This window comes from Conger conger, chromosome 3 (assembly GCF_963514075.1).
Source record: "Conger conger chromosome 3, fConCon1.1, whole genome shotgun sequence".
Taxonomy (NCBI): Eukaryota; Metazoa; Chordata; class Actinopteri; order Anguilliformes; family Congridae; genus Conger; species Conger conger.
This window is the reverse complement of record NC_083762.1, coordinates 70,180,172-70,193,706: the sequence shown is the minus strand read 5'-3', so window position 1 is coordinate 70,193,706 and position 13,535 is coordinate 70,180,172. Positions and strand designations below refer to the sequence as shown.

Below are 13,535 nucleotides of genomic sequence, written 5' to 3'. Positions count from 1 at the left end.
TTGCTGCCTTCGCAGGTGGAGGAGAAATGTTGTTTTAGCAAAATGGATTCTCATTTCAGTTATATTGAAGTGGCAATGCGAGATGTGGGAATTCGTAGCTTTCGTCATATAAATTTTTATGCTGTGGACCCAGTTCTCATCACGGTCTGACTCTTTAAGATTTTGTGTTCATCGAATACGAATGCAAGTAGGGCGAGGGCTTGTAAGGAACCGTTTTTTCTATATATATAAAAATATATAAATATACGAGTGAGCAGCCCTTTGCCTTAATACACCTTGGCAGAATGTGTGGACTGCAGGCGGGAGAGACGGTTCTACTTTCAGAAATGTCGTCTGCGCTTCTCTCCGCAGACTGAGCCATGCAAATAGGTCTGGACAGAGTAGCGCAACCGTGGCTGTGATCTGCCACTTCAAAGGAGCGGGAAAATTTTCGGGAGTTGGGAATGTGACGGCCGGCTCCCACGGGAGAGGCCTCAGTGGTCATCACGGAACGCCATCTGGCCGTTCAGCCGTACCGCATCAAGAGATAAAAAAAGAGACCAATGGTGTATATTGGAGATTAAAAAAAAAGCACTTACTTGCTTAATTTAGCATTGTGCACTTTTTTGTGCACTAATTTAGCGCTTTCTGACATAATACTGCTTCCAATGATTTATAATAAAAAAATTAAAAAAAGATCCATAACAAATGTTCACATTTGTAACACGCTAACCTGTCTGGAACAACTGATTCTGTTGAGGGACTCTAATACGTTTGTAATCAAGGAAACGACAGTGATGTGTAAATTATTGGCAATTCAAGTCAAGTAAAATTTGTTAGTGTACAGCTTTTGTACTGAAAACAAAGACTGTACAGAGTAACAGAGAAGGGCACAGGAGGTTGACAAGAAAATAAAAAAACTCCCCAGTGGAGTTGTTTCACCCACATTATTTGAGTGATTCAAGCAGGTTTTGAATCTGGGACTCCGCCCTCTCTCAGCCTGGAGGGAAAGCCTGGCTCCCTCTGTGCCAGCTTTCAGCAGCACCTGAAGCCCACCCCACCCCGCTCGGCACTGAGACGGCCTGGCATCCGGTCTCCTTCGCGCTGACGCAGGCTCTCCCTCTAGCTCTCCACTGCGCTGGGTGCCTGGGCCAGCTCCCCACTCTGACTAACTGGAGCAGGGAAACGGTCCCGATGGGAGGGAGGAAATCCGGTCATGGAGGGGAGGGGGGGGGGGGTGCGGGTATTGGCGTTGCTGCTGGTGCGGTAGGGGGTCATTATACATCCTTTCATGCCCTAAATCAAGGCTATCGCCTCTGGGCTGTTCCCCTCAGAGAGTCCCTCCTTTCTCCATATCTCTGCCTCGTTCAGTATACCTCAGTATACTCATTTTTACATTGTTCCTCCTGGGACGAGGGCTGAGGACCGGAGACGACTTCAGCTGCCCCACCGATGGCAGTTAGCCTGATGAGATCAATCGCAGTCACGCGGGTGACCTTTTCTGCTTTGTGTATGTGTGTTTGTGCTTCATATAATCCTGGGGTTAGACCAGGGGTGGGCAATTCCAGTCCTGGAGGGCCGGTGTGTATGCAGGTTTTTGTTTCCACCAATTACCCTGGCTAATTGAACTAATTGGCTGCATGCACCAACACTGGTTCACTCAAAGATTAGATCACAGTAAAACCAGCGACACAAGAGCAGTCTTCAGCTGTCAATCAATCATCATCGTCGCTTAAATGTCAGATGGCATAAAAGGCTAATTATGTAATTAAGGCCAGAAGTTTGCCCACCTCTGGGTTAGACTGTGGGCTGCTGTACGGAATGGGAAGCTGATGATGATTAGTCTTGGCCTGATTGTGAATGAACGTGGTCCTGCCTTACTGTATCTTCATCCTAGTGCACACAGTTTTCTGGTGATTTGGGCTGGCAACATATACTATTCAGGTTACGACAGACGAGCGTAGTAAAGCGTTGTAAAGCATTTGAAACCCAAACGATTACACATTTGACCCGGGTCGGGTCTGGACGCATTGCTCAGGTGAGTTGGAGTGTGTCCACGTGGTTCAGGTGTGCTACTCCAGAGGAGAGCTGGCGGGTTGCCGGCACACACAGCTGTGAGTCTTGTCCTTGGTGATATTTTTATACCGATAGATGGCTAGAGGTTGGATGAAGTGCATTTGAATCGCAAATTCTGCTCTCTGCATTTTGTGTCCGTTGCCGTTTCGATCTTGTGGCCAGTGTTACAGAGGCATAGACCTCCACAGTAGGTTATTCGCTGTAATTAAATCTGGTTTCCTTGGGTGTATTCAGCAAGGTGTTGGCCCTTTGCAAATATGGATAATAAGTGCCTGGAACTTCTCTCGATGTATAATCCTCAGGTACACACTTTGGTGATCCTAGGGTGTTCGTATCATCCTCTGTAATGCACATCTGAATGCAGTGGTCTCGCTCCAGGACCAGTGCGGGTATTAGAATTGGAACAGGATTGCGCCTATTCAAACATGTTCAATGTGTGTCAGAAAGGCTTATCCTAAAGGTGTTGCTTTTCCCCTCTTCAAACGTGTATGCGATTGGCTCGGTGCCTTCATGCTCAGGAGATCCTCTTGGTCAGTTTCATTTGAGTGGATTTGGGGCTTTCGGCGTGAGCCTCGGCCTAAGAGGTGCCAGTGGGACACCGAACACCCATCAATCTCAGAAGATTGACACGGATTGTATCCCGGGAGCTTTGATTAGCCCTCTTTCTGAGCCTGACCTCATGTAAGGAGATTAAACGGTGAGAAGCTCACGTTGCCTCTGTAACTGTACCCCTTGCTTCCTGTGGCCTGTCCTCTGTGGCTCTCATTGCCACTCGGAGGAGGTGTAGAGATTTTTCGGTTCAGTTCCACTTGTTTGGCGTGTTTGTTTGTTCGCGTTTCATTTCTGTGTACCGGTGAGGACTGAGGCTGTTCATACCCTGGAAGGATCAGGAGGCTGGCGTTCAAAATGAGCCATGAGTTGTGTGGACCTCGTGCACTGGGCGGTATTGCGCAATCATGCTCATGGGACTGAGAAAAGGACCTCGTGTCAAAGGGTAACGCTGTCCGCTAAATGGCGAAATGTGTTGTGGAAAGTGAAGGCTGTGTTACTGCTTGTTTTAATGTGTCTTGGGTCACGGGGAAGGATGGAGTTTGTCTCCAGCTGTGACGCGCTGCATTTGGGACAGGCTGCCAGTGTGGAGGGCTACAGGGTCTCTGCCTTGTGCCTTAATCCAGGACTCATTTCCCCACTGTTTATCTCCCAGTCGCTTGCTATTCTGTGCCTACTGGGATTTGTCGTGTGTGCGCGCGCCTGTGTGTGTGTGCGCGCGCCTGTGTGTGTGTGTGCGCGCGCCTGTGTGTGTGTGTGTGCGCGCCTGTGTGTGTGTGTGTGCGCGCCTGTGTGTGTGTGTGTGCGCGCCTGTGTGTGTGTGCGCGCCTGTGTGTGTGCGCACGTGTGTGTGTGTGCGCGCGCGCCTGTGTGTGTGTGTGCATGCGCACCTGTGTGTGTGTGTGTGTGTGCGCGCCTGTGTGTGTGTGTATGCGCCTGTGTGTGTGTGTGTGTGTGTGTGTGTGTGTGTGTATACGCCTGTATGTGTGTGTGTGTGTGTGTGTGTGTGTGTGTGCAGGCCTGTGTGTGTGTATATATATATTGACCAGGATGTAGGCTACATCATGGATGAGTAACACACTCTGAATAGATTACATTACTCTTGAGAACTGGAGTTCCACACCCGTTTAATGCTTAGTAACCTGATATTAATACTATCTTATGTTATGTGGGTATTCTGTAGTGGCCGATCCTGTGTCCTTTCACTTGTGTTAGCTGGTACCGTCTTCCTGTTGAGCAGTATGGCTTTGTCTGGCTCTGAGTTTTAATCTTTCTGCCCGGCCGTGTGGCTCTCTCTGCCTGGGCTGCAGTCCCCTGGGTCAGCTCAAAGGACAGGCCTGCAGCTGATGCCTGTTCTCTATGCAGCTCCGTCCCTGCATCTCCTTTTGTTCTCCATTCTGCATTCTGTTCACTCCTTCCCATTCTCACCAGAGAAAAACCGCCCTTTCATCGTCCTGAATACATGAGGATCACTGGCATAGTTATAAGGAACCTGACTTTATGTGGGTAGAATGGATGACAAGCCGGTTGGACGGTGATACTACATTTCCCATGAACCACTGTACAGTGTTCTTCACCGAACATTCTAACGCTGATGTAACAATCGCTACTAGTAACTGAAAGAAATTGAATTCTAGAACACTTGACTTGAAATTCTGATGACGGGGAGGTTAATGCTCTCCTCGCCCTGCAGGTTTGTCTGTGTTATTGTCTGTAGGGATCAAATTAGAGGGAGAATGGGTCTGGATGCGTGCCAGGAACTGCACAGGGAAGAATGGTACGACTCTGGACGGCAAACCCCTGTCTGTAGCAGAGCCGGGGGGATGGGGGGGGGGTGCCAGGTGCACAGTGAGCGATGAGACAGTCTCAATGCAATGCCCAGTCAAATCAAACGCACAGCACTCGACTCAAAAGGAATCACTGCTCTAATAATGTATCATGCACAGTGGGGGGGGTGGGGGTGGGGGGTGGGGGACTGATGCATTTGCATATACTCAGTTCGCATCTAGGTGCTGAAGACAGGTGCTGTGATTGATCCAGAGGAGGTCAAAGGTCAGACAGTACTACTGCAGGCTTCCGTGGTATTTGTAGTTTCTTCATGTGGGTTGTGGCCATTTTTGGGTGTCATGACCCTCCATCAGGACTGGCCAATTCAGGGATGGCGGAGGTCCCCCCCCACCCCCATAAACCCCCCACACTGGTTTCTTGGGGGGATGGGTCACAGCCAATCCCAGTGCATCTATCCTCTAATATTACCCTACCTGTTTTTACTTTCCCGGCGCCTGCCTGGTTTTAAGGGCCCCGGCTGTGACACGGTCATTAATATTCTCTTTGAATCAGACCCGCTCGTTTGATGGGAGCTGGTCGTTCCTTGCAGGGATATTGGAAGCACTCTGGGAGCACGGCGACGTGTCTGAGCCTGCCCCATCGTGAGGGAAGTGGGCGCGCAACGAGAGCTAAAAATAACACAGCCCTGATGCGCCGGCCCTCAGCCTGGTGGCACTGCATACACTTTCACAGCAGTTCCAATAGTTTGTTCGATTATTATATAGAGTTATGGCATCGGATAACATTGAGCGGAAGCATTTCATGGAGACAGCCTATACATCCGGAGGTATACGTCCATGAATTGTGCAATTTTGTGTCAAGGTTTGTTTATTTATTTATTTATCTATTTATTTATATATTTTTATTCCTGCCACCACCACCCCCCATCTTGGGAGGTCAACTTTATTTTTAATAATACAAACATATATACATTGGTAATTTTGAGAGAGAGAGAGTGGAGGAAGAAAACAGTATGGAGCCTTTGAGGGGAGGGTAATACAAAACAGACGGTTACTAAAAATAACAATAAATGAAAAAAATAAAAATAATAATAAAGTGTGGACAGAGTGACTTGTGTACACATATGGACACGCAGACCAACGGGCAGATAGACAGGAGGATGAACAGACAAACAGACAGGTGGACAAGTGGGTGGACAGGCCGGGTTGTTGATTGGAGCCTTGAATGGATAGTATGGAAAAAGGGAGAGAAGAGGGAAAAAAAAAAAGTCACGATAATAATAATAAAAGTAACGATGGGGAAAAAATTAAATAAAACAAAAAGAACATGATGAAGATGAAGAACACATTCTTCAAGGTATAAAAATAAAATACATTTATACACAGTATAAAATACATTTTGCTGTGTTGTGATATTACATTACATTGTAATATGGCTGCAACATGGCAGACGCTCTTATCCAGAGCGATGTACAGTTGATTAGACTAAGCAGGAGACAATCCTCCCCTGGAGCAATGCAGGGTTAAGGGCCTCGCTCAAGGGCCCAACGGCTGTGCGGATCTTATTGTGGCTACACACCGACCTTGCGTGTCCCAGTCAGGTACCGTAACCACTACGCTACAGGCCGCCATGGCATGGATATTGGGGCATTGTGATCTCATGCATTTCTTAACGTGATTCGCATTAGACAGGTCAGGAGGTTGCTGCAAAGCGCTGGAACATGTCAGGCAACATTAAGTTGACCCAGATGTGTCGGGCTAACAGTGTCGTTCTTTTCCATGACGTGGACTGTGAAGACGGTGGTAGCACTTGTGGTGTTTATTCTTTTCCTACTGTGGTAGAATGAAAATTGATCGATTCATTGATTGATTCTAATCAGCGTCCCCCGGGTTTCTGCCTGCGTAGTTTTCTCCAGATTTATTCCCTCCGCTGATCGAGTTATAGCGCTGGCTGAACAGGAGTCTCGACTCAATCTTATCTTAATTTTTCTTTTCTACAAACAGATGGCCAGACATGGTTGGTAATTGCTCGTTTGGACGGGTCATTCGTTTTAAAGGTTTTATGAACGTAGAAATACTGGCAATGGCCAGTCTGTCCTCACATAAAGGTGGAGGTGAGGCTTTATCCCAGGATGCTTGAGGTCTGCCATGTCCCTGGATATAAATGGCAGGCATTTATATAGCGCCTTTATCCAAAGCGCTGTACAATTGATGCTTCTCCATTCACCCATTCATACACACACTCACACACCAACGGTGATTGGCTGCCATGCAAGGCGCCGACCAGCTCGTCCGGAGCATGTGGGGGTTAGGTGTCTTGCCCAGGGACACTTCGACAAAGCCCGGGCGGGGGATCGAACCGGCAACCCTCCGACTGCCAGATGATATGGTCCTATCATCGTGCCGGCCATGTTAGGTGGTGGGTGGCAAGCTGGCACAATGGTTAGCGCTGAAGGGGAAGGAGGTTCTGTGTGGAGTTTGCATGTTGTTTGCGTGGCTTTCCTCTACATGCTCTGCTTTCCTCCCGCAGCCAAAACTTGCAGCCCTGGGGCTACAGATGGAAATGAGTTAGCCCGGCACATTTATATAGATATTATCAATTGTCTTTTTCAAGTAAACTAATAAACTGAGTTAGCAGAGAGGTGACGTACGGCACTGAAAGGCTCTAATGCTCATTGAACGGCAGTTAAACCTCAGCGCTGTTTTTTCAAAGCCAGGCTGTCCTAGATTCAAAAATAGCCTACTTCTCTACAGCGTCTGAATAGCAGGCTGGGTGTGTGCTTTGTTTTCTAGCAGATCTGTGGCATGGCTTTATTTCTCTCACTGCGGATGTGAGGCCGCATCAGTGCGTTACGGGGCGGTGGAGTTAGCTCTGTTCGAGGCCTGACGTCCTCATCACTGCTCTTCAACATGGGAACTCCTCCTGTGTTACTGTGAGCACTGGGGAACGTGTGCACTCAGTCTGATTCCCTCACTCTCACTCTCTCCCTCACTCTCTCACTCTCACTCATGCTCTCTCCCTCACTCACTCTCCCTTACTCTCCCTCACCCTCTCTCACTCTCTCTCTCACTCTCCCTTACTCTCTCTCTCTCACTCTCATGCTCTCTCCCTCACTCCTCCTTACTCTCCCTTACTCTCCCTCACTCTCTCTCTCTCACTCTCTCATGCTCTCCCTCTCTCTCCCTCTCCCTCGCTCACACGCTCTCCCTTTCTCACTCTCACACTCTCTCTGGCACGCTCTTCTCCTCTGTCTATCACTATCGGTCTGCTAGGGATGCATGTGGCCGAAACAATACGAGCACAACCACGCAGGAGCCCTGCAGACATTATCTCATCTCTCTGCGGACTGAGACTGCGAGATCAAGCACACACACTACCCGGAGCAGTGTGTGTGTGGGTGGCAGAGAGGCGCAGAAATAGCTTGTTACTTCCGAAATGCCTGTGCCCTTCATTTGCCTAATTATCTGTGTGCCGCTCTGCCCGGTGGCGGAGGCTCAGTTTGAGTGGCGTGAGAGGGGCCCACCGGCCCCCAGACAATGCCTTATTGAACCTGGAGCCGGGGCCAAGAAAACCATATCACTACCTCTGAGTTTCGCGCTTTGAAGTGTCTCAACAATTTTCAATTTAATATGCTGCCTCACTGCCTTTTTATGGCAGTCGGTTCAGGGGTAATTACTGGCAAGAGTAGCAGTTAATAGCTTCAATAACTGGCAGGTCTGTGCAGTGGGTCAGTCTCCTCTGGAGCGCATTCCCCTTTCTGTGCAGTGGGGCGGCCTGCTGTCCCTCAGGTCTGTGCAGTAGGCCAGGCCTCACTCCCTCTGATCTGTCCCTCAGGTCTGTGCAGTAGGCCAGTCTCTAGGCCTCACTCCCTCTGATCTGTCCCTCAGGTCTGTGCTGTAGGCCAGTCTCTGGGCCTCACTCCCTCTCGTCTCTCCCTCAGGTCTGTGCAGTGGGGCGGCCTGCTGTCCCTCAGGTCTGTGCAGTAGGCCAGGCCTCACTCCCTCTGCTCTCTCCCTCAGGTCTGTGCAGTAGGCCAGTCTCTGGGCCTCACTCCCTCTCGTCTCTCCCTCAGGTCTGTGCAGTAGGCCAGGCCTCACTCCCTCTGATCTGTCCCTCAGGTCTGTGCAGTAGGCCGGTCTCTGGGCCTCACTCCCTCTCGTCTCTCCCTCAGGTCTGTGCAGTAGGCCAGTCTCTGGGCCTCACTCCCTCTGCTCTCTCCCTCAGGTTGGATGGTTGGCCCCCTGCCCCGGACACCATGAGCGCCATCTCCCCCACGGACTTCGACAGCCTGGAGATCCAGCAGCAGTACAACGACATCAACAACCGCTGGGACCTGGCGGCCGAGGCGGACTGGGACAACGAGAACAGCTCTGCCCGCCTCTTCGAGCGCTCGCGCATCAAGGCCCTCGCCGGTGGGACCCGCCTCTCTACCGCTCTGACTTTCCCCCTCTCCATCGCTCCATCTGTCTTTCCCCCTCTCTATCACTCCATCTGTCTATCCCCCTCTCCATCGCTCCGTCTGTCTTTCCTCCTCTATCGCTCCATCTTTCCCCCTCTCCATCGCTCCGTCTCTGTCTTTCCCCCTCTCTATCACTCCATCTGTCTTACCTCCTCTATCGCTCTGTCTTTCCCCCTCTCCATCCCTCCGTCTGTCTTTCCCCCTCTCTATCACTCCGTCTCTGTCTTTCCCCCTCTCCATCGCTCCGTCTGTCTTTCCCCCTCTCTATCACTCCATCTGTCTTTCCTCCTCTATCGCTCCATCTTTCCCCCTCTCTATCACACCGTCTCTGTCTTTCCCCCTCTCCATCGCTCCGTCTCTGTCTTTCCCCCTCTCTATTGCTCCGTCTCTGTCTTTCCCCCTCTCTATCGCTCTGTCTGTCTTTCCCCCACTCTATCGCTCCGTCTCTGTCTTTCCCCCTCTCTATCACTCCGTCTCTGTCTTTCCCCCTCTCTATCACTCCATCTGTCTTTCCTCCTCTATCGCTCCATCTTTCCCCCTCTCTATCACACCGTCTCTGTCTTTCCCCCTCTCCATCGCTCCGTCTCTGTCTTTCCCCCTCTCTATTGCTCCGTCTCTGTCTTTCCCCCTCTCTATCGCTCTGTCTGTCTTTCCCCCACTCTATCGCTCCGTCTCTGTCTTTCCCCCTCTCTATCACTCATCTGTCTTTCCTCCTCTATCGCTCCATCTATCCCCCCTCTATCGCTCCATCTTTCCCCCTCTCCATCACTCCGTCTCTCTTTCCCCCTCTCCATCGCTCGTCTCTGTCTGTCCACCTCTCCAGGGATATCCCTCCCTTCCCCTCCTCTCTCTGAATCACTCTACTTTTCCCCCATCTCTCCCCCTCTTGAGGTCTGTTCGAGTTGTAATCGAGAGCATTTATTGCCACTTACGCAGGTGGTAACTGCATTGGAAATATTGCACAGCTCTGCTGAAAATTTATAAAGAATGAGATGAAAACGTCTACAAATATAGACCTCAACGGTGAGAAACACAAGCTATATACGTACGCTATTACACACAGGCTGTATATAGTGTTAGTGTGAACGCGCGTTACTTCCCTTTTGAGGTTTTAACATTTCACCTCCATTTAGCTGCTACAAAGCTGTGCCCGTCTGGTGCTTCCTCTCCGTTATCAGCCATTCTGTCTCAGTGCATCTTTCTACCTCGTCCCCTGCTCTCTGCACTCCTCTCAGCGGTTCCCTTCTGGGATAGTCTCCCCCTCCGCTCCCCGCTCCACAGTGTACCCTTCCCTGTCCCATCAGCGCCCTGTCTGGGCTGATGAGGATGTGTTTCGGCTTACACCAGGCTGTGGGTGTGGGGCAGGCGGAGCGGTCACTGAGGTAGGTGGTGACTGCAGATGCCTTTTCCTATATTCCATGCAGACCTGGGTCAAATGCGTGATTTCTACTTGTCTGTGCTCGATTGATCTTGCCTCGTGCAATTCAGCCTGCCTCGAGGACCCCAGAAGGTGGGGTTTCATTAGTTCCAATACACCGGACAAGCTCAGTAAAGCTCAGGAAAGTATTTAAATCCAAAACAATTATATATCTGATCATATCTGATTTCATGTCACAATATAGCATGTCTGTATTGTGAAATGTTTCTGTCAGTGTGGAATGCAGAGAAATTCCCAAGAGACTTATATTCCTCACAAATCTTCATTTTGACAGGCTAAGTATTCCTGTACTAGGCTCTTTTTTGGTCTTATAATCTTGTACTATGTGTAAGCCTGACCAGGTTGATACAATATTTTGATGTGAGGCAAGTCAGCCTAAATTCCGCAGATGTGTTTTACTAATAAACCAGTTGGCGGTTACCCCTGACCAAAGGGGCTTTTGACCATCAACCCACAAACTAGAACTTTGTTGGAAATGTCAGTCAAGGCTGGAACAAGGGCTGTCATTCCTGGATATTCCCAGCAGAGGGCAGCATTTGGTTCTGTCATTTCAATGAGAGATCATTGGGGCTTTTTGTTCAAATAACTGGTTCATCTTATTGCCAAAGAATTAGTGGACTGGCATAGGCCATTTCTCTCTGACAATCAGTTGTCTCCTGTTCTATACACGATAAACCATAAATTATTGTTGTTTTGCCTTTCTCTAGTACAGATTTAAATGTTGAGCCGTGTAAATTCCATAACATCTACTAAGCCAGTCATATATTCTAGAGCATCAGGCATTATAACTTGCCTATTTACTGTATGTATGTATGTGAATGAAGATGTGAATTGGTTACATTACAGCTCAAGTTCAAAGGTTGCTGAACCCTCTTGACATAATACACTTTGAGCTGCTCTTATTTTTCTCCTCTTTCTGTGATTCTCTGATATCGGTGCGGGGGGGGGGGCGGGGTCTGAAGGGTACGGTGTCTTGGTTTACTGAGCCGTGGGTGGGACGGGGCCTTTGGTCTCGCGCTGGGGGAAGCGATACAGAGAGCGCGCTCGGAGGACTGAGGGGGCCGCGCCCGTAACTGTGTGGAGCGCGAGCACCGGCCACGTAATGAGTAGCCAGTGACGGGAGACAAGCAAGTCTCTTATCAATAATTTACTAATGTTATTTCAATGAGGCTGGGCTGGATTGAACTGCATTTTGGTAGCGTTTTTTCATTGATTGTAGTAATGATAGCTGTATGACTGTTCCCAGTGCAGTGTACATTACATTATATAACTGGCATTTGGCAGACGCTCTTAGCCAGAGCGACTTACAGTTGATTAGACTAAGCAGGAGACAATCCTCCCCTGGAGCAATGCAGGGTTAAGGGCCTCGGTCTAGGGCCCAACGGTTGTGCGGATCTTACTGCGGTTACACTGGGGATTTGCAGGTCCCAGTCATTTGCCTTAGCCACTACGCTACAGGCCACCCGCAAATGGGCCAGGGAAACGGGGTCGTTCGCATGTACAGCATGCTGTTGCATATCAGCTGTGCTTTACTTTGCAGGCTCATATTAGCCAGTGGCAGAGTTTCAATTACTGACTGCGCACCAGTGACAATAAGGACTACAACTTGCAACTGTAAGCTTCAGACCAGGGATCATCAACTCTGATCCTTGAATCCAAATCCAGCCCTGGTTTTTGTTTCTCCTGGGTAATTAGCGCTACTGTTTGGCCAGACTGTCGCACCTGACTCCGGTACAGGGAGGGTGGGAAACCAGCCGTTCTGGGCCCTCGAGGACCGTGAGTGGCTCATCCCTGCTCTCGACCCTGAGGCAGATTTGTTGGGGAAAGAATCCCAGCAACTCATCTTTTAAAATGTGACTCTCACGTTGTCCTGTAGAGGCCCGATGGTTTAAAGTGACCAATTAAAGATGTAGCTGACTGGAAATGGATCACCGTTTACATGTAAAATCACCCCTCGCTTTATTTACACAGGAAAAACAAACGTCCGTTCCAGTCGGGTGGAGTAAATCTGCAGGCTTGACAGAATGAGACCAGGAGTTGTATCACTGTGAATGCCACATTCATCCTCTCACGGTGTATCCTAAAGAGCACGGTGAATACGTTTTAAAAGTTTTCTTGCCTTTTCTGTTGGTTATGCTTAAAAAAAAAAAGGAAGAAAAAAAGAAGTCCAATAAATAATAAATAATTCAGGAAGAAGTGGTATGCAATAAGCAAAATGCTCATATACAACATTTCACGATGTTTGTGTGAAAAAATACATTTTTGAAAAGATGTGTTTTTGCATCTCTAAAAAATATTCAGGATTAGCAAAGATGGAGATGCGAGCAGGACTTTCAGCTCACAGGGTGGATTCCAATGGGGCATTTCTGGAGTGGGAAAGTACAGCTCGATAACTGGGAAAATATGCATTCCAGTAATGGGGACGTATGTGCAAAATCCCAGGGCTCTATGCATCTACAACTGATTTATTACATTACTTTTTAAAAAAGATTTTGATGTATTTTCGGGTTTTATATCTGAATCATCTGACCTGTGGGTACCAATGGGACCTCATCAGATGGAATCAATGTGTCCCAGAAATGTGTGGATCGTTTTGAGAAACCATCTGGATTTCATGGACTTTTTTTTTTTCCCAAAATGGCTGAGAAAGGAAACCGAAAGGGCAAAAAAAACCAAAATGGAGAACGAGAGCTGGCGAGTCTTCCTGCACCTATGCTCCATGGCCCCGTGTAATAGACGCGCCATAAAATAGATGCGCCGTTTAATAGATTATTGCCACAGCCCAAGTTTATGGGATCATGTAACGCGAGTCTACACCAGCTCTCATTACAGAAACCCATAAACATATTTTAATGTGTTCATGCGTATATTGCTCCAGTAAGTGATGGTGTTAATTCTTGAATCATAGCGCAGACTGCTCCCATACGTTGCTAATCTCTGGACAGGCTGAGTATTGTGCAGCGGGTCCAGTGTTGTTGCCTGTGTTTTTCCGTCTTGTCTCGGGGAGCGGTGCAGTCTCCGCCGGACAAGCCGGGACTCGAAGGCGCATTCTTTAGCGTGCCGCGGCGAGGATGTAGTGGCAGCAGCACCCCTGGGGCACGCGCCTCCTTTTGAAGGAGTCCCTCCCTGTGGCCACTCCTCCTGCGGCCTCCTCCCCCCTCCATCCCTCGCAGTACGGGCTTCCTCGCTCCGGCCGTCCCTCCAGCACCGACTCCTCTGTGGACTCACTTCCTGTCTCTGTCCAGG

At 49.2% G+C, this 13,535-nt stretch overlaps 1 protein-coding gene across 1 annotated transcript in view; it reads left to right on the top strand.

Moving 5' to 3' along the window:
- LOC133123358 (spectrin beta chain, non-erythrocytic 1-like) overlaps positions 1 to 13,535 on the top strand; it is an 82,615-nt gene that overhangs the window by 8,060 nt on the left and 61,020 nt on the right. The window contains exon 2 of the mRNA XM_061233762.1: positions 8,617 to 8,804. Within this exon, the coding sequence (XP_061089746.1) occupies positions 8,648 to 8,804 (157 nt within the window). The 5' untranslated portion in view covers positions 8,617 to 8,647. The remainder of the gene's footprint in view (positions 1 to 8,616; positions 8,805 to 13,535) is intronic.